General features: G+C 45.2%; 1 protein-coding gene across 4 annotated transcripts in view; it reads right to left on the bottom strand.

Moving 5' to 3' along the window:
- Positions 1-529: 529 nt before the first annotated feature.
- The window catches only part of Ppn (proteoglycan-like sulfated glycoprotein papilin), a 209006-nt gene continuing 181714 nt past the window's right edge, over positions 530-27821 (bottom strand). For 3 of the 4 annotated variants that reach the window (XM_075699305.1, XM_075699304.1, XM_075699306.1), the window contains 8 exons: positions 27129-27421; positions 24843-24933; positions 23148-23312; positions 20619-20687; positions 20070-20366; positions 10546-10929; positions 5710-5979; positions 530-4759 (listed from right to left, as the gene is read on the bottom strand). In XM_075699305.1, coding sequence (XP_075555420.1) covers positions 4425-4759; positions 5710-5979; positions 10546-10929; positions 20070-20366; positions 20619-20687; positions 23148-23312; positions 24843-24933; positions 27129-27421 — 1904 coding nt within the window. In that variant the 3' untranslated portion in view covers positions 530-4424. The remainder of the gene's footprint in view (positions 4760-5709; positions 5980-10545; positions 10930-20069; positions 20367-20618; positions 20688-23147; positions 23313-24842; positions 24934-27128; positions 27422-27821) is intronic. The other variant, XM_075699307.1, reaches the window with a different exon arrangement.

Raw genomic sequence — 27821 nt, 5'->3', positions numbered from 1 at the left:
TTATAATATTTAAGTTGATTAATTTATTATGACTAATGATGTAATTAGGCAGAATGCAAGAAATAATACGAGTATCTCCAAGCGACGCTAAACAACATTACCTTGCTTCAGTCCAGCTACATGGCCTTTGCATATTTTTAAATCTTGGCGGATGATAGTCGGGGCACTTTGTATAATCGCTTCGATCTCGCAGTTAAATTATGGGGTTTTACATGCCAAGACCACGATCCGATTATGAGGCATGCCATAGTGGGGTACTCCGCAAATTCGCACCACCATGGGGTTCTTCAACATGTAACTAAATCTAAGCACACAGGTGTTTTCGCATTTCACCCCCATCTAAGTGCGGCCACCGTTGCCGGGATACAAACTCGCAATCAGCTGACTCCTTGAAATGAAATATATCTAAGGACTTGTGAAGCAATGAGCTGAGGTGACATGCAGCAAAGCGCACAAGTGCGTCAGGAAATAAAGCTCCTGGCTAAACTACGCTGGACACCTTCCGCACAAAGAACACAGCAGGCCAGAATATACTGCCAATTCATTTTTATATGTACAAAACGAGACGATTACATACACCATACGAAAGCACTTGTCCCACACAAAAAGAGAAAGACATTTGTGCATAAAAGCACCAATGCCCAAGTACATTTAAATATGATTTATGGAAACAATACTGTCAAAACAGTGCAAGACGTTCAATGAAGCAACAGAGTGCAACACTGCAGCTTGTTTGGCGAAAAGACTGCCGAGAAAGAAATAATACTGTACAGTAAGGCAGAATATATAAAACAATGATATTGTGTCTTTCCATATGGCCTGAAGCATGCTGTGTGCCAGAGATGAAATGGCACATAGCCTTGCTTGAAATCATTTAGATCTTACGATCTGAATTCCTTTCACTGTTGCGTTACATCACTGCATTGTAATGTTTGTGCCTGTGCAGACACCTGCAATGAGATTTGCTTACATCAGGCTCCCATAAACAGTGCAGTGGCTTCTGAAAAAAGAAAGCCAAACTTGACTCATACATTCTACTTCTGGAACTGCAAATATATACTGGGCCAGTCTTACAATTAGGGCAGCTTTGGCAACCAGAAATGATGTGAAAGTGAGGCACACAGTAATGCTACTTTGATGTTCCCTCAAAGCTTCCTGCGATATCATATGTTCTGGCATTGCCTGGTCAAAGCCAAGGCAAAAATAAAGCAGTGTACATGAAGACACCCAGGAAAAAAACAAAAGGTAGCCTCAGAACTTTCAGGTCATATTGTGGTAAAAAATAACCCAACTAAACATGCAAAAATACCATGAAGCAATTGGCACCAAAAGAATCTCATTGCCACCATGGTTTGAGTGCAATATTCGATAAAAAGAAACACTGGCCATCATTTCCACTGCTAATAAAAATATTTCTCCAGCGAGAAAGCGCAGTTTTCAAAAGTATCTTTCAATATAGACAAATAGGCTGTGAATCTCTCTCTTGTTTTAAGAGAAATAGTTAAAAAGGAAAGTTAACCTAAAAGAGTAAATGCTGCAAATGGTTGGAACAGAAGCCGTGCGCAGACACTGTGCGCTGGGTACAAAAGTACATGCTCCGTTTTCTGGACATTGTTGCACAAGTGTGCTTTGCTAAAACACTACTGCAACACCCCAATTGAGTTTCGTGGTCTTGTGGTAGATTAATGGCGTTGTCGTGAAATTAGGCGCAGCATCGAATAACAGCATAGAAGCCTTACAAGTGGAGATTACCTTCTGCACTGGATTGTTCAGAATTTGGCAACAGACAAAAAAAACTGTATGACAATGACCCGGCTGTTCTTAGGAAGAATGCATTAAGCAATCTTTGCATGCAAGCAAGCTCATGGTCTTCTCCACGCACAATTTAGTGATTGCATTGCAAAGTGTGTCGCGTGCATGTGACTGCACCACTCACATAATTACTACAAGACCATATAACACGAGCACTTATCTCTGACCAGAGTACAGTCACAGCAAATGATGAGAAAGAGGATTGGCAAATTCGAACTTTGAGCTCATGATCATGGGGCGAAATTGCACACAACTTACGATTGCATCTACACACAAGTTCGGGCAGCATTACGACGAGCAAAGGGTGAAGTAAAAAACTGAAGGTGAGATTAAAGTTCTTAAAATGAAGTAAACCAGTATAAAAAGCACAAAGTCCTGTTTTGCAGGCTACTTGAAAAATTGCTCCCAGAGAATGAACAAAGCGCAAAACAATGTCACTGCGCAAGGGACACTACTGGAAGGACAACAACACAGACACATACAAAAAAAAACACACACACAAATGCTGTTCCATGCTCATCTCTCGTGGAATGCATTGGAGAGGTGGTGGTGACAGACTAGAGCATCTTGTAATACGACACAATGGCAGTGTTGGGTATATAGTATTGCAAAAGTGATGGCGCATTCCACAGGTCAATCCGGAAGGGGCAGATTCTTTGCATTCTATGACACAAGATTTGCTTTATTCATGAGTGTACTTAAAATGAGTTCACGTTCACCGCTGTTATTCTCTAATCGAATTACTCTTCCACAACCGATCGCTTCTTTCCTTTATCATTGATGCACAGACTTGGCCGAAACATCAAAGGAATGCCACGTTACTTCCACCAGCTGGGAGGCTCAGTTTGCTCCATTTTACTACTATATGTAAGCAGTTCTGCAAGATATACTAGTTTTTCATACTGCAGCTGCACTTGCTGCTTTCGAGGCTCAAGCTATGTCGAAGATTATTGAACGAGCCTTTCAATAAAGCAGGTGACAGCAGTATAGTCAAATTATAACACAGCACGGTCACAGGGGTTCCATCACCATAAGTTGTTGCAATGTAACCAATGACCTACGCTTTGATCTGGTGTGGAGCATTTCTGGCATGTTGAGTGTCTGGCATGTCGAGATGCATGCTCGCACTCTCACTCTACGGATTCACGCAACTCTTCCAGATCGCCCAGCGGAACTCACCCCGACAAAACCATGGGCAAAAAATGAGACACGCAATCAAGGTTTGGCAGTATGTGAGTAACATTGCCAGCACATGCATGTTGTCCGTGGCCACTGGGCTTAAAAACCAGTGTTTTTCGAAACGAGCACAGCAAGTGCAACACACCATGTGGGGAGCGTAACTTGTAGGCGTAATACAGCACTGACCACAAATAAGGTGGCCATCGGTATCTGCTGAAGTTCTTGCTGCACGAGTCAAGAAATGATTGCTATGCTTAAAACGCAAGTCTCATCAGCAGACTTTTGTAAACAGCCTTCATAAAGCCCCATTCCTGCCCATTACATAATGAAAGCTGTTTGGCAACATCAAAGCACAACGCTTTGTGTAGGAACTTTGTCACAAGTAACAAGTACTCTTTAGAAATGGCACAAATGGCTGTATAGGCACGTTTATAATGACAAGTAGGCCACAAGCTCGAATTAAGTAACAGCTCTTGTCACCAAAGGAATTTGCATATTAAGCACAATTCATGTATGTATATGATAAACAAAGGAGAAAAAAATAAGTAGCATTCATTTCTTGCATGCCCTCAGTTCTTCATTGATGCTTCAGCAGCAACTCTTTTCTTGAAAGTGCATATGCCGCAAGTAATGATATGCCACTCTTTGATTTAACTAATTATTGCATGGCAATGCCTTTTGTTTTTGTTTTTTGTTTCTGAGGCTTGACGTATTGCACACAAAGCCATATGACTTCTGCAAGGTAATGCAGTGTTAAAGCAATACATGTAAGAAAATGGTGAAAACAAGGTCAGAGACCATGTAATCGAGAAAAGGATCGCACTATGCAAATGCCATCGTACTAAGCTGACATCAGCTTATCGCCAGGCCAATGCATTTCTCAAAGTAGTACAAATGAACACAACAGCCTGTAGAACTATGTCACACTTAGGGAATAATTAATTACACGAGACAATGAAATATAAATTGTTAAGACATCAGTGCAAAGATTGCAAGTGATCTTAAGAAATAAGTGTTCATTAGATCGATGTGATCTTGTTCCTGAGGCTGAGGATGTTGCATCTTGCGCAATCAGTTTTGATTATCAACCTGGTGCTGTTCCTAAGGCTGAGAATTTTGCATTTCTTTCGGATGGCACTTTGACAAGTCTCAACCAAAGATGTTTGCATTCAGTCCTGGCAAATGTGTTGACACTATGCTCTCAATTAAGTCCAGAAGGAAAAATCTTGTTAACAACAAGATGATGCAATTGCATAAAAACACCCACTTCTGTCATAAGGCGCATGCACTAAGTGCCACAATCACCAGGATATGTGTAAAGAAAGAAACAGTCATTGCAAACTCAGAAGAGAGTTTAGACCACTGAAAATCGAATACGAAAAGACTGGGCGAGCAATATAACAACCCTGAGTTGCAGAATCGACAACATTTGCTTAGGCAAGTTCATTAGCCTTGCCATTTCCGTTCCCGGTTCCAGTGAAATTCCTGTACCCATTGGTATGACCATTTCCGTTGCTGTATCCGTTGATGTAGCCATTGCCGAAGCCATTACCATTGCTAAAGCCGTTTCCATAACCATTGCCGTATCCATTGCCATTACCATTGCCGTTGGTATACCCATTGCCATCAGCATGAATTTGGCCAGCAAGCATGCATGAACGGCAACAGAACCTTGAGTAGTGCTTGTTTGTGCAGTAACGAGCACGCACAATGAGGTTGCAGTTGGCAAATCGGGGGTTGTCAGTGCACGACTCCGGAACATAGATATCTGCAAAAAATTTGGCATTCATTGAGGGCACTGGGCACTTGCTTCTGCTGATAATTTTGCACCAAAAGCAACTGTCAGAATGTTACCCTTTGACGAGTTTTTCAGCTCATGATGTTATCATGCTTGCAAGTTGCGGCAAAGGCCCGTAAATGTAACAAAGTATTTTTAGACACTGAAAGCTATGATTAAAGTTTTATGAATGCTTCCTTTCTTACTTAAAAAATATTGTGCAGAGATACTCCATGCGGAAAGCCTTTTGAGGCATGCTTTACACTTCATTTACTCAAGTGGACTGTTCGCACTCTCTAGACAACATATAAAAAATGCATCGCTTTTAATTACCTAACTGCAAAATCTCAAAAAGTGCACTTGTGATAAATAGGATTTCCTAAGAGCCATGGCATAATATAATGCCAAAGCAAGTGCTTTTTCATCTCCTTTGCTCACTTGTCTCAAAGCTGCTCTATCGTTCTGCACGGAGAAATGCAATAGGAACAAAGGTTGAAGCAAAACAAGTGTTGATTTGTGTTGTTCCTCTTTGAACCCTCAGTCGTCAATTCATTCAATCATTTATACATAGTACAGCCGTATTATAGTGCTATATCAAGAGTGGGAAAGAGCAGAGAACAATAAATTAGCAGAAGACAAGGCGAACAAAAGCAAACAGTCAAAGCAATTAACGCGAGCAAGCGAACATAGGCAAAGAAAAAAAAATAATACAGTTAAAGGAAATAGTTGCTTTACTAGTATTATACATTGTTCTGTACCGCACACAATTATGAACGTGCACCAACTGCCCAATCTTGTTCTTTAGAACAGTACTGCTCAGAGACAAATCCTATCAAAATCCCATAGCGTGGAGGAATGTTACAGAAAGAGGGGAAGTCAGCATCCACTCGGATGCGACAAAAATTACCAACACCCCACAAAGGTCAATGGACGCCACTTACCGTCCATGATGATGTGAACCGAGACGGATTCATTGCTGTGGCCATTGTCCGCCTGACAGGAGTATTCACCCCCGTCTGACATCGCCGCCGATGGGATCAACAGCGTGTGGTTCTCCATGAGAACGTGATGGCTGTCTGTTTCGACCTGCTTGCCGTCGTGCAGCCAGGAGACACGTGGCTCGGGAGAGCCGGTCACGTAGCAGTCAAGCTGCAGAGGTGCCCCCACACGGTTCTCGCTGGTAGCTATCACCACGTCGACTGTCACGACCTCTGCAATGAGATGCAGAGAGTTTATCGAGTGCTTGCGCTCAACCGCTGTCATACTGCGCTTAAAGCAGGAACACTTACGCATTTACTGAAGCGATCACTAAGTACGTCCCAACGGAGACATTTATTATGAACAGGAAATGCTTGCCCCACACGCATGCATGCATGCACATACACCCAGTGTTATTTCTTTCCAAGGCCATGCAGCTTGCTTGCGTCCCGCAATGGAAGCTGCTTGCAAGAAGAAATTAATGTTTCAGCCAGTCATGGCTCAACTTGCATCGAGCCTCACCAACAGAGAAATCCCCTCGCTCAAATCACAGACTGGAGAACGGGCTGCTGAGGCGACACACAAAAAATGCCTATAGTCTTGCCCTTGCTGCCTTAATAGCAAGTCTATGTCCTTTTCACCATGAGTCAGTGGAAACAGGAACAGTCAGGAAAAACTCACAAAGTTGCCCAATATTATCTATAATTAACTAGTTTCTTTTACTTATTTTAATAATTTATAAACATTGTGCTTTGGGAGCACTCCCAGTCAGAGTTTCGTACTTGTGACACCTAGTTTATTCTTGTCTTTCTCAACACATAACTAACTTCCCTGTCTTTCTGTCTATTTCTCAACACAAAAAGGGACATTAAAGGAAAATGTTAAGTTGGTCTAGATTGAAAGATTAGGCTTCTGTAATAATGAATGTATTGTTCGTATTGAGAACAAAGCTTTTGTAAGTAAGAAAATGACGGAAATGGAAGATCGGAGTGGTGTCATCTGTTGTGGGCTGTGGCACCTCGCCTGTGACACGGGCACTGGCTGATTCATAGAGAGGAGCATAGAGGGAGGTCACATGGAGATTATGTCAACTCATCTATTTCGGCACAGGCAGTTCAAATTTAGGAGCAGCAGTGGGACCTTCGGCGGCAATTTTCTATGCGGCAAAAATGATATGCTGGCACACAGGCACACAGGGTAAACGACAACAGACCTCTAGACGAACAATCTATCGATGCAGCTCGACTTAACATTTTCCTTTAGTGTCCCTTTAAGCACCACACTTCCTCACACTTTACTTCGCAGATGAGCCTCTATACACGAAATAAAGAAGGTTCAATACTTAAGTCATACGAGCATGCATGAAAGCCAAGTGCAGTCATATAAAAGGAGTGCCAGTAGCAAGTGTTTTAAGAGCAGCTGCTTTCCTTTTCCACAGTAACAAAAGGCACCCCTCACAAGCACAGCATCATCTAAATGTAGTCGACCTTCGCTGTGTCAATGCGAGCTAACCTGGAGGATGTGTCACAAGGCTAGTCTAGTTGGTTTGACATGTTTGGATGTGCTATACAGTGAACACAGATGACCGACCAAGGATGTGTCTCATGTTCTCGATTGCCTCTATGTGTACCATACATTTCTGCACACACTGAACATCTATGGGCACTGTGAAGCTTGTGCAGGTTTGATGCATTTAGATAGTTGAGCCTCGACATAACGAACCCAGATATGACATATTATTGGATATAATGGAGTCAAGAAGAAACGTCTCTCATCAATATCAACATGTAAATAATATATGATTGTAATATATATAGAATATAATGAGGCTACTTTCATGCTAAATGCAGTAATGTTATAACGAGCTTAGACGGCCTGTAGTGCTACGTGTAGTTTTCACACGCAAGCAACTAAGTATATATGCATGTGTACCATCCTCTCATTCATGGTCTGAGCGCACGGTAAAGTCCATGTAAACAGGTTTAATGTTTCTTTTTTCCAACTGCTTTTTAATTTGGACGCGGCAACAACATCCCACGAGGTAGCCATACTTTTATAGGAGCTTATTTGAGACTTCCTTTAATTTGTACCTTCAGATAATGCAAACCAATATTGCTGTCCCATTAAGGTCAAGCTATCAGGGGTTGACTGCATGCAGAAACCAAATGAGGCGGAATTCCAATTTCCCCCCCTCCTTTTTTTTAATCTGCAGTCATGAACCGCTACGTAGCTATTGGACTACAAATCAGTGTTAGCTAACTTTGCATCCCATTATATATTATGAAACACATAGTTGATTTTTTTCTCCCAGGACTTCCAGGCCGACGATTCTTTCAAGTGTTTTCGTCATTGTCCGGCGACTCTTTGCACTCAGGGAGACCAAGCAGCCGCTTCACCGCGCGCATGTCACTCAGCAGCACATAGGGCTGTTCTTGTTGGCTAACAGAAACACAGGCACTGCCGCAGGTGGCGGCATTCCCGTTGTAGTGTGGGAGACACACAGTTTATGCTGTCGAGCATATTTATGCAATGGGAGGCCTGTCGGCAACATCGCATCTTAGATTCTGCAGAATATCCGGGTTTAGTAGCTCACGGGGTGATTTACGTGTTTATGGGGCGATTTATATCTTTGCGGAGCGATAAAGATGTTTGCGGGGCAATTTATGTGTTTGCAGGGCTATTCATGTGTTCGTGGGGCATGCCATTACACCGGGCCAGCTCACCGAGGTATGGGAACTTTGAGCAAGACGGCCATGTGTCATTTATTTAAGTGTTGGACTGTGTGTTCCAGAAACTGGGCTAGAGAAGAAGGCGGTCACAATGTGGATTGTTGGTGGCCCCACTTACTTGGAAAAGACGTCATGTACGAGAACTGATTGGTAGAATTTTAGTGAGGAGGGGTAAAATAAGAGTACCATTACAATTCGCACTGGTATTTAAAAGAGTGTGTAGACATAAGAAGGATGAAGCTAGCAAGCTGATCATCGGCCCCCGCGAGTCAATGTATCCTACTTTTTTTGATAAACCCATGTATTCTAAAGTTCACCTCCCCGAGTGCAAAGTGTCGTCGGACGGCAACAAAGACACTTTGAAGAGTAGTCTGCCTGGATGTCCTGCAAGAAGAAACTTAACTGACATCAACAGATAGAAAGGTTTGCAAAACTGCAACATTGTCTGTCTAGTACTGTCATAAAATCACATTCTACAGAGCCATTGTCTTTCGTGGCATAAAAGTGTGCTTGCTTTTGGCGTTGCAATCTGTTCCATATTCAGAACATAATGTACACTAATTGACTAGCTCTAACGTCTCCACATTAATCTATTCCCACCACTTCGTTGTGTATAATATTGTCGCAAAAGCAGTGCATTTTAGCTTTTAGCACTTAAATATGTAGCACAGATCTGTGTAAAGCACCCACCTTTCACTATGATGTGTGTGAACTTGCAAAAAGCGTCAGGCACGCATCCTCTATAAGCGTCTGACATGCCTCAGAAGCAAGCTTAAGCAAGACTACTGCACAGTCATTTTACTACTGTTCATATTGCTGTTTATATTCCAGTCTCTTTTCAAGCAGTTAAGCCAAGTTAAGCCAAACACGTACCTTCCCAGACGTACAAGCACCAAGTGACAGATGCTCTTCAAAACGTAAATCACTGGCCTATTGGAAGTGACATATGTACACTTGGCTTTCACAAGTCTTTTATTCTGTTTTGTGCGTTTTGGTTCTGCTGGGAAGGTGCGCTGGAAACTGCAACAAACTGCAGCTGATGCACTTGCAGCGACGAGCTAAACCTCAGTAGTTTGGGGTGATCTGTGCCCAGCCTACCTACGTCTTGACAATCCATTCATGCATGAATGCTATTGTGGAAAGACCTAAAATGCATGATGTATCTTCTTGCCAGCGTTGTAATGCAAATCATCTTGCAGCAAAATACTGACGCTGCCTTTTCAGAATGCAGAATGAGTCAAATAACTGATTTCAATGCGGTCCTGCTTTTATGATCCTTCTGGCTACCGACCAGAAAGGTCGCTGCCGTCTGTGCCGTCTTTGAAGTGAAGAAAATTAATTTAATCAAGGTGGATGTTTATTGTGAATGTGGCAGTTTATAGCTTCTAAGGTTGTACAGGCAGCTAATGCATCAAGCCTTTGACTGGGCACAAAAACTGGGCAAAAAGATGAAAAGGAAAACAGATCCTGTATGGCTATGTTTCTATGTTATGAAAAGCATGTGCATACATATGTACAGACATTGTGATACATAAAGCTGATGTCAGGCCAACTAGAATTCTCCTGTGATGCACCTCGTGCCAGAGGCTTGAACTGTGTCACTTAAATTTATGATTGCAATAAATAACTTCTTAAGCCTTAGCATTTCTTACTCAAATTGTAATATTCCTTGAGCTCCAAGATTCCAGATGGCTTCCTGAAATGTAGTTCTCTAAGAGCCTCACTCTTTACGTTATTTTAACAAGCTATTGAAGGAGCTATAGTTGCCTGTAATATTTTTAATCTGTAGTGATTCAAGAGCACACTGTAAACTCTGCAAAGGTAGACCATGCTACTCTGGAAGATATAATGTGCTTAATCTGTGCTCGAATGCACATAAACCATTCTTGCCGTGACAACGGCCCAAGGATAAAGAGAGAGTCCGAAGTGAGGAACTAGCTACAGAGTTTCCTGAAGTCCACACATACAACTAACTTAAAGCATGACCGACGCAATAAGACAGGGCACCAGCCACACCGAGTACAGAGTGACCTCTCCCATCTTCTCGCGCCACTGTGCGTTGCTACGCACCGTTGCCGGTCAGATATATTTTCCTGCCTGTACGCCGGAATGATGAACCCCGTGAGCCATGACCGCGGCGCCGGCGGCGTCCCGGCACTGCCGGCTCCCGACTCAATGGCAGCACGGAGAGGGACACCTTCCAGACAGCTGGCTGGCCGTGGTAGTTGTACGCGCGGCACATGTAAATGTCCTCGTCTTCGAGCGTGACGTTTCGGATGGCGAGCGTGAAGTCTGCTAGGATGGCGTAGCGCGCGCTCCGCTGTGGCAACTGCTTGCCGTGTCGGTACCACTGTACGATGGGAGTCGGGTGGCCAACGGCCAAGCATAACAGCCGTGCCGTGCTTGACACGGTCACGGTCACCGTCGCGCTCGAGGGCTTGATCGTGGCCGGCACTGGTGGGGGTTAGTGACAGCGAATTTGTGGCGGCGGGAACCATGCGTCGAGGGGGACAGGAAATGGGTTGCAAGAAGGAAAAGGAGAGAGGAGAAGGTGCATGCACGGTTAGTATAGTGTTTAACAGTGGTGTGCTGTTTTACTTACAACAAAGCACACCATATCAAAGCAGGCAACTCATTCTTTCAAGATGCTTTGCAGCATTCCAACATGCACGAGACAGTACAAAGAAAAGAGTCAATGCACTATGCAGTTGAACCTTGTTATTATAATGAAGTTGCGTTCAATGCAAAAATACCTTTCTTATATCCAACATTAACTTCCTGCCAATATTGACGAGAAACATTTCAAACATTGTTATATCCAACATTTCATTTTATCTAATATTTCATTATGTAGAGGTTTGATTACTGATCTATAACTGAAGTTCTACTCCAACATAAAACAGAGGCCGAAATAGAAAGGTATGAGGCAAGGGGGTTGTGGGGTAAAGAAAGTGATAAGAACCAACAAAACAACAAGTGTGGTTGGCGTCTGTTGCTTTCAGTAAAGTTGCCTGTCTAAATATTCAATCTCTTAACCTAACTGACTGGCCAAAGATGCAAGCCACAACTCTTTTGTGTACTGCATACAGCTTGCAAATTTTGTGCATTTAGTGCATAGCGCAGAACAACCTTCATTTGCAGATTAGCTCCGGGTTGTGCATCTACGCTTTCCTAAGCCCTTTCATTTGCAATGTTAGTGTTAGAATGCACGCAGCAATCAGGCCACCTCAAAATGCTGTCCACTGGCATCAGAGTTACAGGTAGCTCCAGACAAGAACACCTCGACGTCCACTAATTTCTTTTCAACCACTTGAACTCAAATCCTGCAGCAATGCTGAAAATATTGTACTGGCAGAGCTGCTTTCCACATAAATTAAAACTGATGAAAGCCTCCTATTAAGCATTACATTGTTGCTATGAGGAAGAACAAGACCTGCTTACAACAACAGAAGACAAGCTGGCTACAACTCTGTAGCCTACTAAAGTACATTCAAGTCCAGGGTATTGTATTACCTTCCTCTGGCAGGTCAAGGAGGTTTACAGATCAGCTAGCATAAAAGGTTGGCAAAAAAAAATTGTGGTTCATAGTATGTGCAGGACCGTTGTGCGGCTGGAAGATTGGTTTGAAGCAACTAAAGGACTCAGGGCGCCTTTACATGGTCCTCAAATTATCGCACTGACTCTATAATCATGTGTTGCGTGTCTAACTCATAAGCATAGTGTTATTTAATCTTTCCATCCCCTTTTCCCTTTCCCCAGTGTAGGGTAGCCAACTGGGCTCAGTCCTGGTTAACTTCCCTATCTTTCATTTATCATTTGCTCTCTCTCTCTCTCAGTGATAAGATAAGCGCCGCCTCCATGTCTGAACTTTTGCTATTACTTTAGGAAAGTTAGTTGCAACCACACGAAGTCAAGCTTTCTCTACATTGACAACTTTGTAAGGCTGTGACTAAAAAAAAAAATCAAGCCCGTGTTAGCCCCTATTTTCACACATTAGGACAGTTGTAGCTCTTCTTTTTACCCCCAGTCAAGAATAAACAAGTACAATGAGCCAAGCATTTTATATCATTAAGGAGTCCTTTTTTGATGTCCGTATATATATATATATATATATATTGTAGTGAAGAGGGATGCCCGGCGCTGCAGGCACATCGCCAGTCGTCCGGGAGGCGTGAGCTCGAGATTGCCTGAGCCGCTCTGGTGCCTGCTGCTCTCTTGTACCGTATTCTTAGATTCTGGTGGAGGTGCTGCAGTTTTCCCCCAACCTGGAATTATGCACCCGAACTCTGCCATCCATCATGCCTGACGACCCCAGCCCGACATCACCACCGGTTAATCCAGCCATCGGATGTGCCGGTGCCCAGCGTCAGCGGGATCCTTACATCTTCAGCGGCACTGATGAGAAAGACGTTAAGATTGGCTGGAATCGTATGAACGCGCCAGCAACACCAACAAATGGGACGATCCCCTCAAGCTCAGCAATGCTATCTTCTATTCATCGGGCATCGCCAAGCTGTGGTTCAAAAACCACGAAGCCGATTTCCGCACGTGGACTAGCTTCAAACCCAGCATCACAGAAATTTTCGGCCGCCCTGGCGTGCTGTTACGGTTGGCGTCTGGGACCACGTGCAGAAAGGAATTTCACCCAACCTTCTCTCACCATGCCTCGTCGAAATGAGGCATGACTTCTCCTGCTACGGTCGGCATCTGGCACCATGTGCAGAAAGGAATTTCACTCGACCTTCACCCACCATGCCTCGTCGAAATGAAGCGTGACTTCCTACTTCGCCATGACCATTTTCAAGTGTCTGCCGGTCTGGCGGAAGCCCCGTGGTGTTTACAGGCCTCTTTTGTGTGCGTGTGTGTGCGACATTAGAGGGACCCTTTCCTCGAACGGTCAAACTCTACAGGAGAACTTCCACGAACCAGCAACGCGTAAAGAGACGGACAAGCGTCAACAATTCCAGGAGGCTCGGAGGCGGGGCCCTCTTTCCGCCAATCTGACTCTGTGCCGGTCACGTAACGTCGACGGAAGCAAGATCCCTCCCACGATTGTAGAGAGCCTAATTAAGGGGCTCCGAAATGTACTTTAGATCACTTCAGTCTCTTCTCTTCATCTTTCACCAACCTTTGAATAAACCGTGCAAGTTTCGCACTAGAAATCGTCTCGTCCTTGCCTGGTCGCCATGGTCTACCGGATGCTTGCAGCCCGCCGACAACGCCACGCTACCCAATAGTAACGTCGGTCGAGCTTCGATAGGCAGGCGTCGCTACAACTCGGCAGCAGTACGACACGTTACCCTGGAGTACGCAACAGTGCGTAAACTTCACGCTGAACAACGCCTACGAAGTCAATCCCAGCAAACTGGTGAAACGTTCACCAGCTACATAGAGGACATCGTCGACCTGTGCCGGCGTGTCAACCCGACGATGGCGGAGGCAGACAAGGTACGTCACATCATGAAGGGCATTTCCGATTATTCCTTTCATACGCTCCTCTCCAAAAACCCAGGCACTGTCTCTCAGGTCATTGAGCTTTGCCAGAGTTTTGACGAGCTCTGCAGACAGCGCCTTCTCATGCGGCGCCCCCCTGCGTCCGACGAAACCCTCGCGAGCATGACCGTGACTCCCGAGATGGACTCCCTGCTTTGCCAAATAAAAGAGTTCGTTCGTGCTGAGGTCGCTTATCAGCTTTCGCTGCTGTCCTCAGCCACACCACCACCTTCGCCTTTGCCGGCCAACCTTCGCCAGGTCAGCCACGAGCAAGTGAGCGCAGCTCTCCCTTCTGCCCGCGAGACTCCGCCGGTGCCAACTCCCGTTGCTTTTCCCGAAGTGACTGCACCTCTCAGCTATGCCGAGGCTCTCACGCGGCCACCACCTCCGACCTTTGTGCCATCCCCATCAGTTGTGCCACTGCATCCAGCTCCCCACTTCGTTCAGCTGCGGTACCCACACAGCAGTGGACAATGGCACACTCCTGCCAACCGGACAATATGTTTTGCCTGTGGTCTACTTCGTCATGTTGCACAATTTTATCATCACCGCGCAACGTCCTACCATCGTAGCTTTGACGCCGCAACATACGTTTCCCCATACCAGCTGTCCTCCGCGTCTCAGAACCCTGGCCACATGTCTTCTTACTCGGACCACCGCCGTTCGTTATCGCCTCGACGCCGCTTGATTTCGCCGATGCATCGTCGTACTTCTTCGCCGGAATGGGAAAACTAATTGTCGCAGTTCCAGAGGCAAGAACTGCGTTACCCACGAACAGACCAAGGCCTCTCCCTTCTCCAACTAATGTTATTGACTTATTTGTGGACGGCGTCGCTGCACTCGCCCTCGTTGACACTGGTGCCGCAGTTTCAGTTGTTCGTGCCAAACTTTGCCGTTTGCTCAGAAAAGTAATGACGCCACTGTCCAACGTGTCACTTCAAACTGCCAGCGCAGACTGCATCATGCCTGCAGCTGTGTGTACTGCTCGCGTTGTGGCCAACAGCCTCCTCTACAACACCGAATTTGTGGTGCTGTGTTCTTGTTCCCACTATATTATTTTGGGCTGGGACTTCCTTTCCGCTAATAAGGCCGTCATCGACTGTTCTCGTGCTAAAGTGGAATTTCAAACGCCGTGTCATGCCCCACTCCTTGATGCTCGTGAACCTGAAGATGAGGTATTTGTTGCCGAAGACGTTACAATTCCACCACACTCATCTGCCCTTGCCACAGTGTCATGCAACATTGTTGCTAATGCCAGCGTACTTTTTACGCCATCTGCAATTTTCGCTCGTCGCAGATGTTCCCCGCTGCCTTTCGCTTTTTTGGATGTTCATGCCAGCATCAGCAGACTGCTCGTCGCCAACAGATTGTCCTGTCCCCTCACTTTGCTTCGTGGGGAGTGCGTTGGCCGTGCCCAGTATGTCGACCCTGCTGCCGTCATTGACATGCGAACTGGTTCCATCGTCACTCATGAGGTCGCCGGAGTGACCTCATGAGTGACGATGGAACCAGTTCGACGATAACCCCGCGCAGGAGCCGACTTCGCCCGCTGTTTTACATAGCTCGATCGCCGGCACATTGACTGCTTCTCAATGCGCCCAGCTTCTACACCTTCTCGACTAGTTCCGTTCGTCTTTCGACTGTCAGCATGTTCCCTTGGGCCGCACGTCTACTGTTTGTCATCGCATCAATACAGGTACCAGTGCGCCACTGCGACAAAGACCATATCATGTATCTGCGACAGAGCGCCGTGTTATCGACGACCAAGTAGCTGACATGCTTAAGCGCTGCGTCATTCAGCCTTCGGATAGCCCTTGGGCATCTCCCGTTGTTCTTGTTAAGAAGAAGGATGAATCAATTCGATTCTGTGTCGATTATCGTCGTCTTAATTAACAAAATAACCCGTAAAGACGTTTACCCTCTTCCGAGAATTGACGACGCCCTTGACTGTCTCCAGGGCGCGGAGTTCTTCTCCTCTATCAACCTACGCAGCGCCTATTGGCAAGTCCCCATGGCACCTGAAGACCAACCTAAAACGGTCTTTGTAACACCAGATGGCCTATATGAATTTCGTGTCATGCCTTTCAGGCTTCGCCATGCCCCCGCAACATTTGAGCGTATGATGGACAACTTTTTGCGTGGTCTCAAGTGGAAAACGTGCCCGTGCTATTTAGACGATGCGGTTATTTTTTTGCCCGATTATCCCACCCATCTCTGTAGATGGAGGAAGTGTTACAGTGCCTAACTGCCGCCGGCCTTCAGCTCAACCTGAAGAAATGCCACTTTGGCGCATGTCAGCTCACCATCCTTGGCCATGTATAAACACGGAATTTTTCCTGACGCCGCCAAGCTCCGTGCAGTTGTTGATTTTCCCAAACCTTCCTCCGTAAGAGAACTTCGCAGCTTCCTTGGCCTGTGTTCTTACTTTTTCCGCTTCATTCGGAATTTTGAATCCATCCCTGCTCCCTTGAATCAGCTTCTACGGAGCGACTTGAACGACTGCGCCTCGTCCTCCGCTTGTGACAATGCCTTCCAAGGGTTGCGCCGTCTACTGACCTCGCCGCCTATATTGCGTCAATTCAACCCGACAGCTCCGAACGAAGTGCACACCGACGCCAGCGGTGTTGGACTCGGCGCTGTGCTCGCGCAGTGCAAATCTGGATACGAGTATGTCGTTTCATACATAAGCCGCGCCCTCACCAAAGCCGAGAAGAATTATTCCGTTACGGAGAAGGAATGTTTGGCCATAATCTGGGCACTTGGTAAATTTCGGCCCTACATCTATGGCCGCCCCTTCGACGTGATTACAGACCACCATGCACTTTGTTGGCTGTCCACGTTGAAGGACCTCTCAGGTCGATTAGCTCGCTGGGCTTTGCGGTTGCAAGATTTCAACGTGTGCGTTGTCTACAGCTTTGGCGGCCGCCATACGGATGCCGACGTGCTTTCTCGTTCGCCCGTGTCAACTGAAAGCGATGCCTGCCTTGCTGCCGTTGACCAAGTACTTTCATTCCCTGCAGGCTGCGACATGGCTTCGGAGCAACGCAAGGATGCCTGGATTAGTACTCATCCGCTTCCTTTCAAACCCGTCGACTGTTCCTTCACCTTTTTGAGCTTTGCGCCACCAAGCATCTCACTTCAAAATTCGGGATGGACTTCTCTATCGCCAGAATTACGTCTCTGACGTCCACAAGTGGTTGCTGATCATACCTCGACATCTTCGTGGTGAAGTATGTTCTGCCTTCCATACTGACCTACAGTGTGCACATGCGGGTGTCTTTAAGACGTACACCCAGCTTCGCTCCAGGTATTATTGGCGTGGCATGTACACCTTTGTGTGCAAGTACATTCGATCGTGCCCTCAGTGCCAACGCTGCAAGGTTCCTGCTCACAGCATCTCTGGTCCGCTCCAGCCAATCTCATGTCCTGCAAGGCGCTTCGATCGCATTGGCATTGACCTCTATGGACCCCTCCCGAGCTCGGCTTCCAGAAACCGCTCCATAGACGTCGCCATCGACCATTTGACGCGATACGCAGAAACAGTCGCTCTGTCTGCTGCCACCGATCGTGATATTGCATCCTTCCTCCCGAAAAACTTTATTCTACATCACGGTGCGCCTCGCAAACTTTTGAGTGATAGAGGACGTGTCTTCCTCTCCGAAGTCGTAAACGCGCTCCTTGCTGAATGTCGCATCATTCATCGCACCACCACCATCTGCCATCCTCAAACTAATGGTCTGATGGAAAGATTTAACCGCACCCTTGGCGACATGCTCTCCAAATACGTCGCCTCTGATCACACTGATTGGGACCTCATTTTGCCATTCATCACGTTCGCCTACAACACTGCACCACAGGCAACCACAAACTTCTCCCCATTCTTCCTCTTGTATGGCCGCGAACCTTCAGCTACCCTCGACACCATTCTTCCGTACAGACCCAACTCATCCGAATGTACACCCATCTCTGAAGCGGCCCGCCGTGCAGAGGAATGCCGTCAGCTCGCCCATTCCTTTACAGCCGTCCACCAATGGCAACAAAAGTCTCGACGTGACGATGATCAGCCACATTGTCATTTTCTTCTGGACTCCCTTGTGTGGCTTTGGGTTCCCGCCATTCCTGTTGTACTCTCATCCCAGTTTGTGTCCAAATATCAAGGACCCTACTGTTTTGTCACGCAGACATCACCTGTGAACTATATTGTCGGGCCTGTCACGCCACCTACGAACCAACGCTGTCGTGGTCGTGAAACCATCCACGTACAATGCCTGAAGCCGTATTACGACCCCATGATTCTGTGTTCACCATGAGTCGCCAGGATGGCTCCTTTTCCTATTGGGGGCGATTGTAGTGAAGAGGAATGAATATGAATGCCTGGCGCTGCGGACCCAGTGCCAGTCTTGCGGGAGGTGCGAGCTCGAGTTTGCTTGAGCTGCTCTGGTTGAGACACGCTGCCTGCTGCTCTCTTGTACTGTAGTTGTATATATATATATATATATATATATATATATACTGAGCTCTTTCTTTTTTTGTTTCGTTCCTCCTCTCTCAATTTGTGTATATCTTGTACATTACAATGTTTGAAACTGTGTAATTGTACTAGTTTTGTTTATATACTGCTTATTTTCAGTTATTATGCCTTTCTAATCCCTTGTACGCCTGCTGCTAAGTTATTCACCTGTCTTGTTATGTAATAAACTAAAGCAGTACCGATAGGAGGTCCTCGTGATAGCCTTACTTTGAGACTTCCTCTTGCTGACAGTTATCGTACACCAAACATTCTTGCCCCTTTAAACAGTGTTATTAAACTAGAAATGTCGACTAAATTTGAAGCTACAAATAGCAACATCCTGTGCTCTAAAAAAAGATGGTAATGCTTTAACACTGATAGTCACATACACAGAACCATGCGCAACCAAAATGTACAGATTTGCATGCACTCAGTGTTAATACCTGGGCATGCAGTCGGGTGAACTTTAAACGAAGGCAATGTAACATAATGAGCACCAAGTCATATAAAGTACTATACTTTCCTTTGATGTAGTATTTGTAGCAGCTGGCATCCCAAATGACCATGCCCAAATACAGACGCCTGACTGACCAATGAAGTTTTGTCCTAAATTCACACTCTGGCTATGGGAGACATGCCACAGTAAGAGAGGGGGGGGGGGGTCTCTAGATTAAGTGATGTACCATCTGGGGTCCTTTTCACCATACAAAACAGAGTGTGGATTTGGGACAAAAATCCCAACTGTTTCTGCATTCGCCCATGCCCCTCCTTTGTAGTAGTGCAGCATACCAGAGCTTGAAATCAAAACAATGACTTAAACGTGCTCAGCATCCAAACGCTATGTAGTACCACTACATAGGCAATGCAGTAGATGAATCAAATTAATCCTCATGCAGAACTGGCTTTGCCGCTCAGCATTTCTTCTTTTTTTTCGAAATTTTCTTTCAGCTACGCCTAACTATGCGGACTTCACCTTGCAAGACTCAAGACAACCATTGCATTCTCAGAGTTTCCAACTAGAGAGACAAATCTCGTTGTTTACCCTCTGAAAAGTAAGTGTCGTGACAGTGCCGTGAGACTTACACCACAAGAACTAATGATGGCACAAGCAATGAGGCCTCGAATAGCTCGGATACAAAGAAGGCCACACTGCCAGTATCAAATTAAACGTGACAACGTGAGCTGCACACTGGCTTCAGTACACTCTTCACTGTCATGAAGCATACATGCTTTCGAGTACTATCAGAACTATGAGAGCAGTACACAAAGCCTCACATGTTTTCCCTTAAGCTATCATTCATAGATAAGTTCATTGGCATGATCACAAAGCACTCAAAGTTCCCTAAAGCCGCGCACTTAGGTTACCATGTCTTTATTTGTTGTAGACTGTGTGTAAACTGATGGTGCCCACATTGCATGAGTCTGCATGCAAGAGTCTGCACTAATTTGCAATCAAACAGATTTGCAATGTCAGGAGTGCGTCGACGTAGCTTAATGACAAGCCCTGCTGCCTCAAGGTTAAGTGTGCTGAAGTTTGCTGGCGAGGAAAAGAAAGGAAGAATGCATTATGGATACCTTCTCCTTAACTCACCGAACACAACAAGGTTGGTGACATGTGACACCTTCTGGCGCCCGTCATCGGCAGTGCACCGGTAGGGGCCTGCGTCGTCGCCCGTCAGCTGGGAGATGTGCAACGAGCCATCAACCAAGATCTTGAAGCGCCCCTCATTGCTCTCAACCGACTCATCACGGAAGGTCCACGTGACAGACACTATCAGGAACGGCCGGTCGAGGCACGACAGTGTCACGTCAGAGCCGGCGTTGGCTGTCACCTCAGGCTTTGCGTGTGCTGCCATTTCTGCCGGACGGTGCACGGGCGGTGACAGGTCTGCAAGAAACCAAAGTTTGATTATTCTGGATTGGATTAACCGACTCATGAATCTGTGTTCGTCGTAATACCCTAGATCAGAATCTAAGCTCATGCCACAATGAACCCTATCGTTAAAAATGTTGTGCTCACTAATCCTAGACCCATTTATGCAGTCTTTCTCTCTTTTCTTTTTTTTTTATTTACAAAGGCAAAGTTGCTTCTTTTTTGGTGGGAGTAGGCAGAGGTACTAAAAATCAGTAAGTGTTTTACCTTCATTTGTTGGCTCAGGAGTTAGAATTGGAGTCTGCGTCGTTGTGGACACGTGTGAGGTGGTACTTTCTGCAAAAGAAAGTGTTTGCTTATTATGATGACTTTAACTTCCTATACTTTGAAAGAGAGGCTTTTCTATGGGGAGAAACATAATTACTACTAAATGCATTTTGCTTCTGCTCTATATTATTCCACTCTATAAAACATGCAGGACTGATTGAAATTATTTAACATATGAAATGAAAAAAATATGCCCAACATATCCGCCTTTCGAAACTTTTGAAGACAGCTGAATCAAAAGGTGGTTCGGAATAGCTGATTTTAAATTAATGGAAGTAGTCTGCATAGTTGCCCGGACACATGATGATAAAAGAAATGTAAACCACGAAACTAAAAGCTTCAGTGGTCAAACCATGCTCAAATGCACTACCTGATACAAGTTGACAAGTTTCAGGAATGCCTGTTCGTCACGATCACTACAACTCATGTGATCGGCAGGACTCCATCCTTGACAATTTTAGTCCAAACTGTGCCAATATAATCTTGGACTTAGGGGTTAAAGAGCTAAGTTTAGACTTTAAATTATCTCTTCCCCCCCCCCATGAACAAGGTTACTCTTTTGAAAGAACATGTTTTTTTTAGCCCCTACCTGGAATTAAAATGAAAAGCTGGAGATACATGTCACCTTAGGTGATCCTAGACTGTCGTCCGTCATTGTCACAGCAAACCAGTGACAGACGGCGCCTTCGCTGCGGCAATTACTTCATCAATTCTGGACCACCGTGGATGATGTGTGCTCTGGGTTTATTAGAGACTGTCGGGATAGCCAACTCAATGTCAGCTGCTGATTGAAACGATCACATTATAAATGCCACTGCACGATGATACTGTGCCTACGAGCATGTGTAATGCAGCAGTTGCATTGTTGGAAAAGGACCCCTCATGTGACAGTACGTACACACACTAAAAGAAAGCGTGGCAATCAAGGCTTCATATGAAAGCAGCGAAACTGTTCAGCGGGAAGACTGCTTCAGACCCCCTGCTGGAAGTGTGCGTGCCCCCTTGAACCCCACCGGGGCCAGGGGCAGCTCGTGAGCATGTGTCGTCGTTATGTCAGTTTTTTTTTATCTGTTCTCTTGTGCACGGTTCACATTTAACTGTGGGCTCTAATGCTATAGAGTTACCTGTAAGTTTATTAAAGGTTATTTTGTTCCCTGCACTACCTCTTCTAGCTCGTGAAGGGATGCTCGCGAACCCCTCCCCAATACCAGTCGCTTCAAGAGGTTGTCAAGAAGATGCTCAGCACTACGCCTCCTCTGCACAAAATCAGAACGTAAACCAGGCAGTGGCTTAGCCAGACAGTCTAGTTATACTAGGCTCCCTTATTACACAACATTCAGTATACAACGGAAGTGTTCAAATAGTGAAATTTCTAAATCAAATCAAATACAAATACTTTTTTTTTCATTTCCAAAGCCACATGAAATACGAAGTTTGCGTGGAGTCTGTTTGGCAAAAGAAGGAATCAGCCTTACATGTACACACACATGCATGTAATATCCTTAACTATTACACATCCGGACAACTGAGGAAGTTTTAAATGATAAGCAACTGGCTGAAATTACTATATGGAGTACCGTGACAATGACAGTAATGAAACAAGGGAACAGCATGTTGCTAGATCCACTTGGAGTGTTGTGTTCACTGAAGGAGAGTAGTTACATACTACATCATTATGTATTGTTTTAAAGGGATGCAAACATGGTGAGACTGAAGTGCTGGCGGACCAACTCAGGGCTGTCCAGAGGGCCCGTGTGATGGCAGAGGGGCTCGGCCTCTCTGTACTGACGTGGGAGCGGCCCGCATCAGTCCCAGACTGATCCCTCAGGACCTAAATAAGGTTATTAATACCATACCATAACATGGTGAGACTGACCAAATAGAGTTGAACCTCGTTATAACACTCATATCGGACACAAAAACACCTTCGTTATATCTGATATTCATTATAGGCACCAATCTGCTAACACTGGTAATGGCGATAAAGTTTTTTTATATTCGTTTTGTTATATCCAAAAATTCGTTATATCCGTGTTTTTATATTGAGGTTCGCCTGTACTAACAAGCTGGGAGAAATTCGCATACAGGCTGCCTAAATGCGAGCCATATTCTTATTGAGTGACTATAAATTATTCACCACAAGTTATCTGTGCTGTGCGGTCGCTCAGAAACTGGTGCCCCTATGCAACAACTCCAGCTATTCTGCCCCGGAATCATTCAGAACAGTCCTCACAAATGTTGTTCTAGTATCTTCGAGATCTCTATAAGTGCTTTTCTTCTTTGCATATTAGAAGAAAAAATATAAGACAACTTCGAATAGCGAATTTTCAAATCAAGTATGATTTGACTAGCAGGGACTGTATTCAATTCGTACTCAAAATTTCAAACATTTGTGTGTAGCACACAACCAGTGTGATACAAGAAATTCAAAATTCTTAAAGCAAGGAAACAAAGATTGCTAAGCCCCACCAGTAACGACAGCCTGGACACACACGTGAGCGCAGCCATTGTAGCAGCACTTGCGGACATCGGGACAGTCGGCGTCCACTCGGCAAACATCTCGGCAGTCGGCTCGGACCACGGCTGCAGGTTGTGCCTCGACTTCGGCTACGGGGCAGTGGCCAGGCTTGTTCACTGTTCAATAAGAAAAACTCTTGTTGCAGTGAACTTACACATGTCAAAAGTGTCGTCTCGAGCTAAAGCAGAAAAACGCAATATACTGCAACAATTGTGCCAGCGTTCTTTTACAACTTTGCAGAATTCTGTTCCTTTCCGCATTCTTTCTGAATTGCTATTGTGATGGTCTTTGGAATTTTCGTTTAGTGTGCAGAAAGCGCAGTTTTACCATTCTTTTTATGTGATTCATTAGTATAAAATATCATACTGTTTGTTCTTGAAGTTGTAGAAATCCTACAGCACGCTTCTCACACGTAAAATGATGACACTTAGCAAGTATCAAGGTTTAAAAATGTTGCATATTTTAGTTTTACGCTAAAGTTGGTCTCAAAATTGCACCATCTGCATTATCACGATGTCATGGGACAGCCCAATTTGCTTATTTCATGTAGCAGTAAGAAGAGGTGGTGATAACATCACTCATAAAAAATATAAGCAAGATTGCTGCATGGATATCTTGTGGTTACGCTCGTGTGTAGCAGCTGCAGCAATTGCAGGAAGAGCGAGCCAGTGTATCATGACGTCATGAGGCATCCACCTCCTGAGCATTGAAGCCAGAATTGTTTTATAGAAACAAGTAACCAGGGGACTGTTACACTTGCCAGTGATGATTTTTTAGAGTTAATAGAACTTGAGCTGCACTGAATGCAAACAGAAAAAAAGAAATGACAGCCCAAAAATGCCATGTCACATTCACAGCAAGAAATGGTGAAGAAACACAGGACACCAGGCATTAACTTGTTCACTGTTCAACGTAACAGCAATGTACCGTACACAAAAGTGGATCAGCAGAACACTTTTAGCAACCAATGTCATAGCGCTTCAATGACTGAATTTCCAACTTGTCTTGCTGGTCTCATTCAGCTGTAATTTATGAAAATAGTAACACATAACGTGCAAATTTTATTATTATATGGCAATGCACACACCTTGTCGTGACGGGCATAGTCAACACACAGTGGTACCTTCACAGGAATAGCGTGTGCACTTGGCAAACTCTACATTGTGTCGTCCTGTATTTTGCAATGAAACTGAGGTTTACTGAATTATGGTTGTACTGATGCCGACTTAACTCCTTTACACGCTTGTGGAAGAAAACACAGCTCACTGTTATATACTTCCTAAAATATAAAACAACATTTATGAGTCAAAATTTGCAACGACAAACTTCACAGGAAGCCCTGTTTTTGAAGCAGAGAACCACTGCTACTGGAGCATTTCACATTACCTCTACGGAATGCTTTACGACAGTATTATGGCACATGATTTCTGCGGCAAGTGACACTGCCACCTAGAGTGCCTATGTCAGGTGATTTGCTTTTAATTTTGCCATGTTCCATGACTCCTGTTTCCTCAAGGTGAAACAATTGAAAACCAAGCTATGCAACACATTGGTTCAGAGGACTGCCATGGGGCAGTTCAAAGTACACATACAAAGCGCCAGGCATGCAAAGCAAAACCACAATGAAAGGCTTGGCAAATGCTCACCAAGGCGACACACCGGACGATAGTTGGCGCTGCCATCGGCACTTCGGTATGCCTCAATCCTGCAAAGCTCTTCTTCGTGGCACGAAAAGGTCTGAAAAAAAAATGCAAACACCTAACGTTACGGTCGTCATTCTTGACTCATACACAAAGCCTGGCTCTTTGATAATTGTCACATGATGCTTCAATGTAGACTATTTTTAAAGCAGACCTAAAGGGAACTTAGAAACCTGTTCTGAAAAGTTCCTTACAACACAATCTGACAATGCTTAGCACAGCTGAGGGTTTAAGACAGGACCTTCAGTGCAGCTGGTTTTACAGTCAATCCATTCATAACAGACACTTTCACAAAGAATCACCCACTGCTCTTTACTGAGACATTCAAACAAGGTAGTGATTTTGGCAAGCATACAGGAATGATCTAATCAATAGAAGAAGTTCTAGTCTAGTTACGCACTGTAAATGGATACAGGTGCAAACCATGCTTCAAAGCCACGGCCACCTTAGAGTACCACCGTAGCAGAAATCTCAAAAGCATTCAGCGTTGGAAAACTCAGTGACAGAGCCAAACTTCCAATGGCTTTGCCTGTGAAAAAAGAGTTTGCTCTTCCGAACCAATGTGCCTTATGTACGTACTCGAAAAACTGAACATAAGTTTTAACTTTTGCTCATACCTGTTTGCCTTTTCTGCTGTTTGATAGTGACAGCTTTCTTTAGCTACTTCACCCACTTTGGATGGACTTTGGCCGATGTCACACAATAAAAACCTGCAGGAGAGTAAACTTGGACCACTATGGGCATGCAATGTCTCACCAAGCAGACAACATGTCACCGAGTAGCATGCTTGCTGCTCGATGCTTTCTGGCCTTGTAGACTACTTGAGTGACTGGGCGTGTTCCCCTGGGTATGTGCCCGAACAGATAACTTTAGCAATGCATAAATGATCACAGTATGTGCCCATTCTTGGGCAATCCCACAGGAGAGAAAGGTGCGAGCGCATGCAAAGGATTCTGTTTGTCCTGACGAATTCCCATCTTTCATCTGTATTGTGAATGCACTTCAGCAAGGACCAGTACAAGGAACTTGCCAGTACAAGGAAAGAATTGGGAAGTCAGGAACTTGCCAGTACAAGGAAAGAATTTGGAAGTCTGATGCACATAGTGGTGCCACCACTACCCTCCACTGCCGCCGCCAAGCTGCAGTGTGCGTGGTAAGCGCTGGTTGACACCAAAACAAACACAGCGCACGAAGGTGTGGTCTCTGCAGTAGCTTTAGTGCTAACCCTCCTTCGCCCTTTCCCCATAAAGAAAAGAAGGAAAACGTTACAGGCAGTGTCCAAATCCAGCGTCCAGTGACCGATTCCCTCGTAGTAACTAAAACAGATCTCCTAGACGATAATTCTGCGGGCTGTATAAGGGGGGGGGGGATTAATAACTAAAAAAAAATAACAGCAAGTCCTTGCGCTCACCCTCTGCAACAGCAAGCTATAGAAACTGTATCCACGGAAACCAACACTGGTAATAAGCAGCTTTCAATGGCCTGCAGCTGTACCTTCCAGCACTCCCAGGTTTCACCACACAGCATGTTGCGAAGCTCAATGCCATAAAATTGTCTTCGGCTGCAAATTTCTTTGCACGAAATGTGCAGAAAAAGATTACTGACTGTATTTTTTTACAAAGTGTCTCTTGAATTTATGCTAAGTAAAGGTCTTCCTTTATTAAATGTGCTGAGCCTGCTCGATTGAGTACGATATGGTGCGCGACCTTCACAATTAAGTAACCTGTATAACGAAGGATTTACGAGGTCCCAAGTGCGTCATTATAAAAGCATTCGATTGTAAGGTAATTTACATATGCATGATACCGAATTACTCGCACCTTGGTGACTTTTGCCAGGCATTTCACTCTCACTGTTCATTTTTGCGCTTCTTGATCTTATATTTCTTGGCGGGCGTTTGTCTTTCGTTTCTGCACCTCTACCGGCTTTCCAAACTCCTGCTTGTGCCAAGGCTTATCTTTCTGATATTGCCCAGAAGTATGATTAGCTAAATTAGCTACACTTCAGATCTCCCTTTAGTAGCCCCTTAACAATTGTCAGTCATAATAAAGTTGCAACCAAATGGCTTATTCATTTTTCTTTTACTATTTTCCTAGCACTGCCACCCTGGGTCCCCCTTTTTCTTTTTCGCTCTCTCTCTGCTCCCCTCTGCAGCCCCATTCTCGGCCCATTCTCCCCAGAAGCTGCAGGCCATATTTGCTGACAATGACGCCGACAATGGGTCATGCTTACTTCGCAAGGGTTGCTGCAGCGGCATTGGACGCAACCACGGTGGTCCACCGTCTGGTTCTTCCCAAGGGGACACTGCAGGTCCTCGCAGTTTGACGGGAGGCACTCCGGTGCTGGTGTCTGTGGTGGAGCTACTGGTGTCAACGGGAACGGTGCCGGAAACGGCGTGACCGCCATCGGTGGCTTAACACGTGGGTCCAACTCCTCGTCCGATCCCTCGGGCTTCCGAGAAGACGGTGGCATCTGTTTACCGTCGTCCAAGTCGGGTTCACTGACTTCGTATTCGGGGGTATCCTCTGCAAGCACAGAGATCAAAGCAGTGCCTGAAGGTGCGGTTCTGCTGGGCAAGGAGCTCAGCATTGTTTAAGAAACACTGCGTGAGCCAGAATGTGGTCGAGAGTTGCGAGCTTCGTGTGCCGGTTTGCAAACTCTAGTGAGCGAGTGCCAGCCATGATTAGTGAGAGTTGACGGCCAACAGAAGCGCACAGAGTTCTTACAACTGTTATAAAACGACATGTGGGCCCAGTTTTGTTGACAGCTTTGAATTCTACCCACAGTTAAATCTGTTACTCTTACAGTTACATAAAATGTATTCCCTTATTCAAGGCATTCAAGCTTACAAAGAACATCTAGAATCATCTTTTTTTTTTATAGCTGCATCTCCATGCAACTTACGGTTATAGAACATTTGAATAA

The sequence above is a fragment of the Dermacentor variabilis genome, chromosome 7 (genome assembly GCF_050947875.1).
Source record: "Dermacentor variabilis isolate Ectoservices chromosome 7, ASM5094787v1, whole genome shotgun sequence".
NCBI lineage: Eukaryota > Metazoa > Arthropoda > Arachnida > Ixodida > Ixodidae > Dermacentor > Dermacentor variabilis.
The sequence above is the reverse complement of the archived record's forward strand: the minus strand, read 5'-3'. Positions and strand labels throughout refer to the sequence as shown.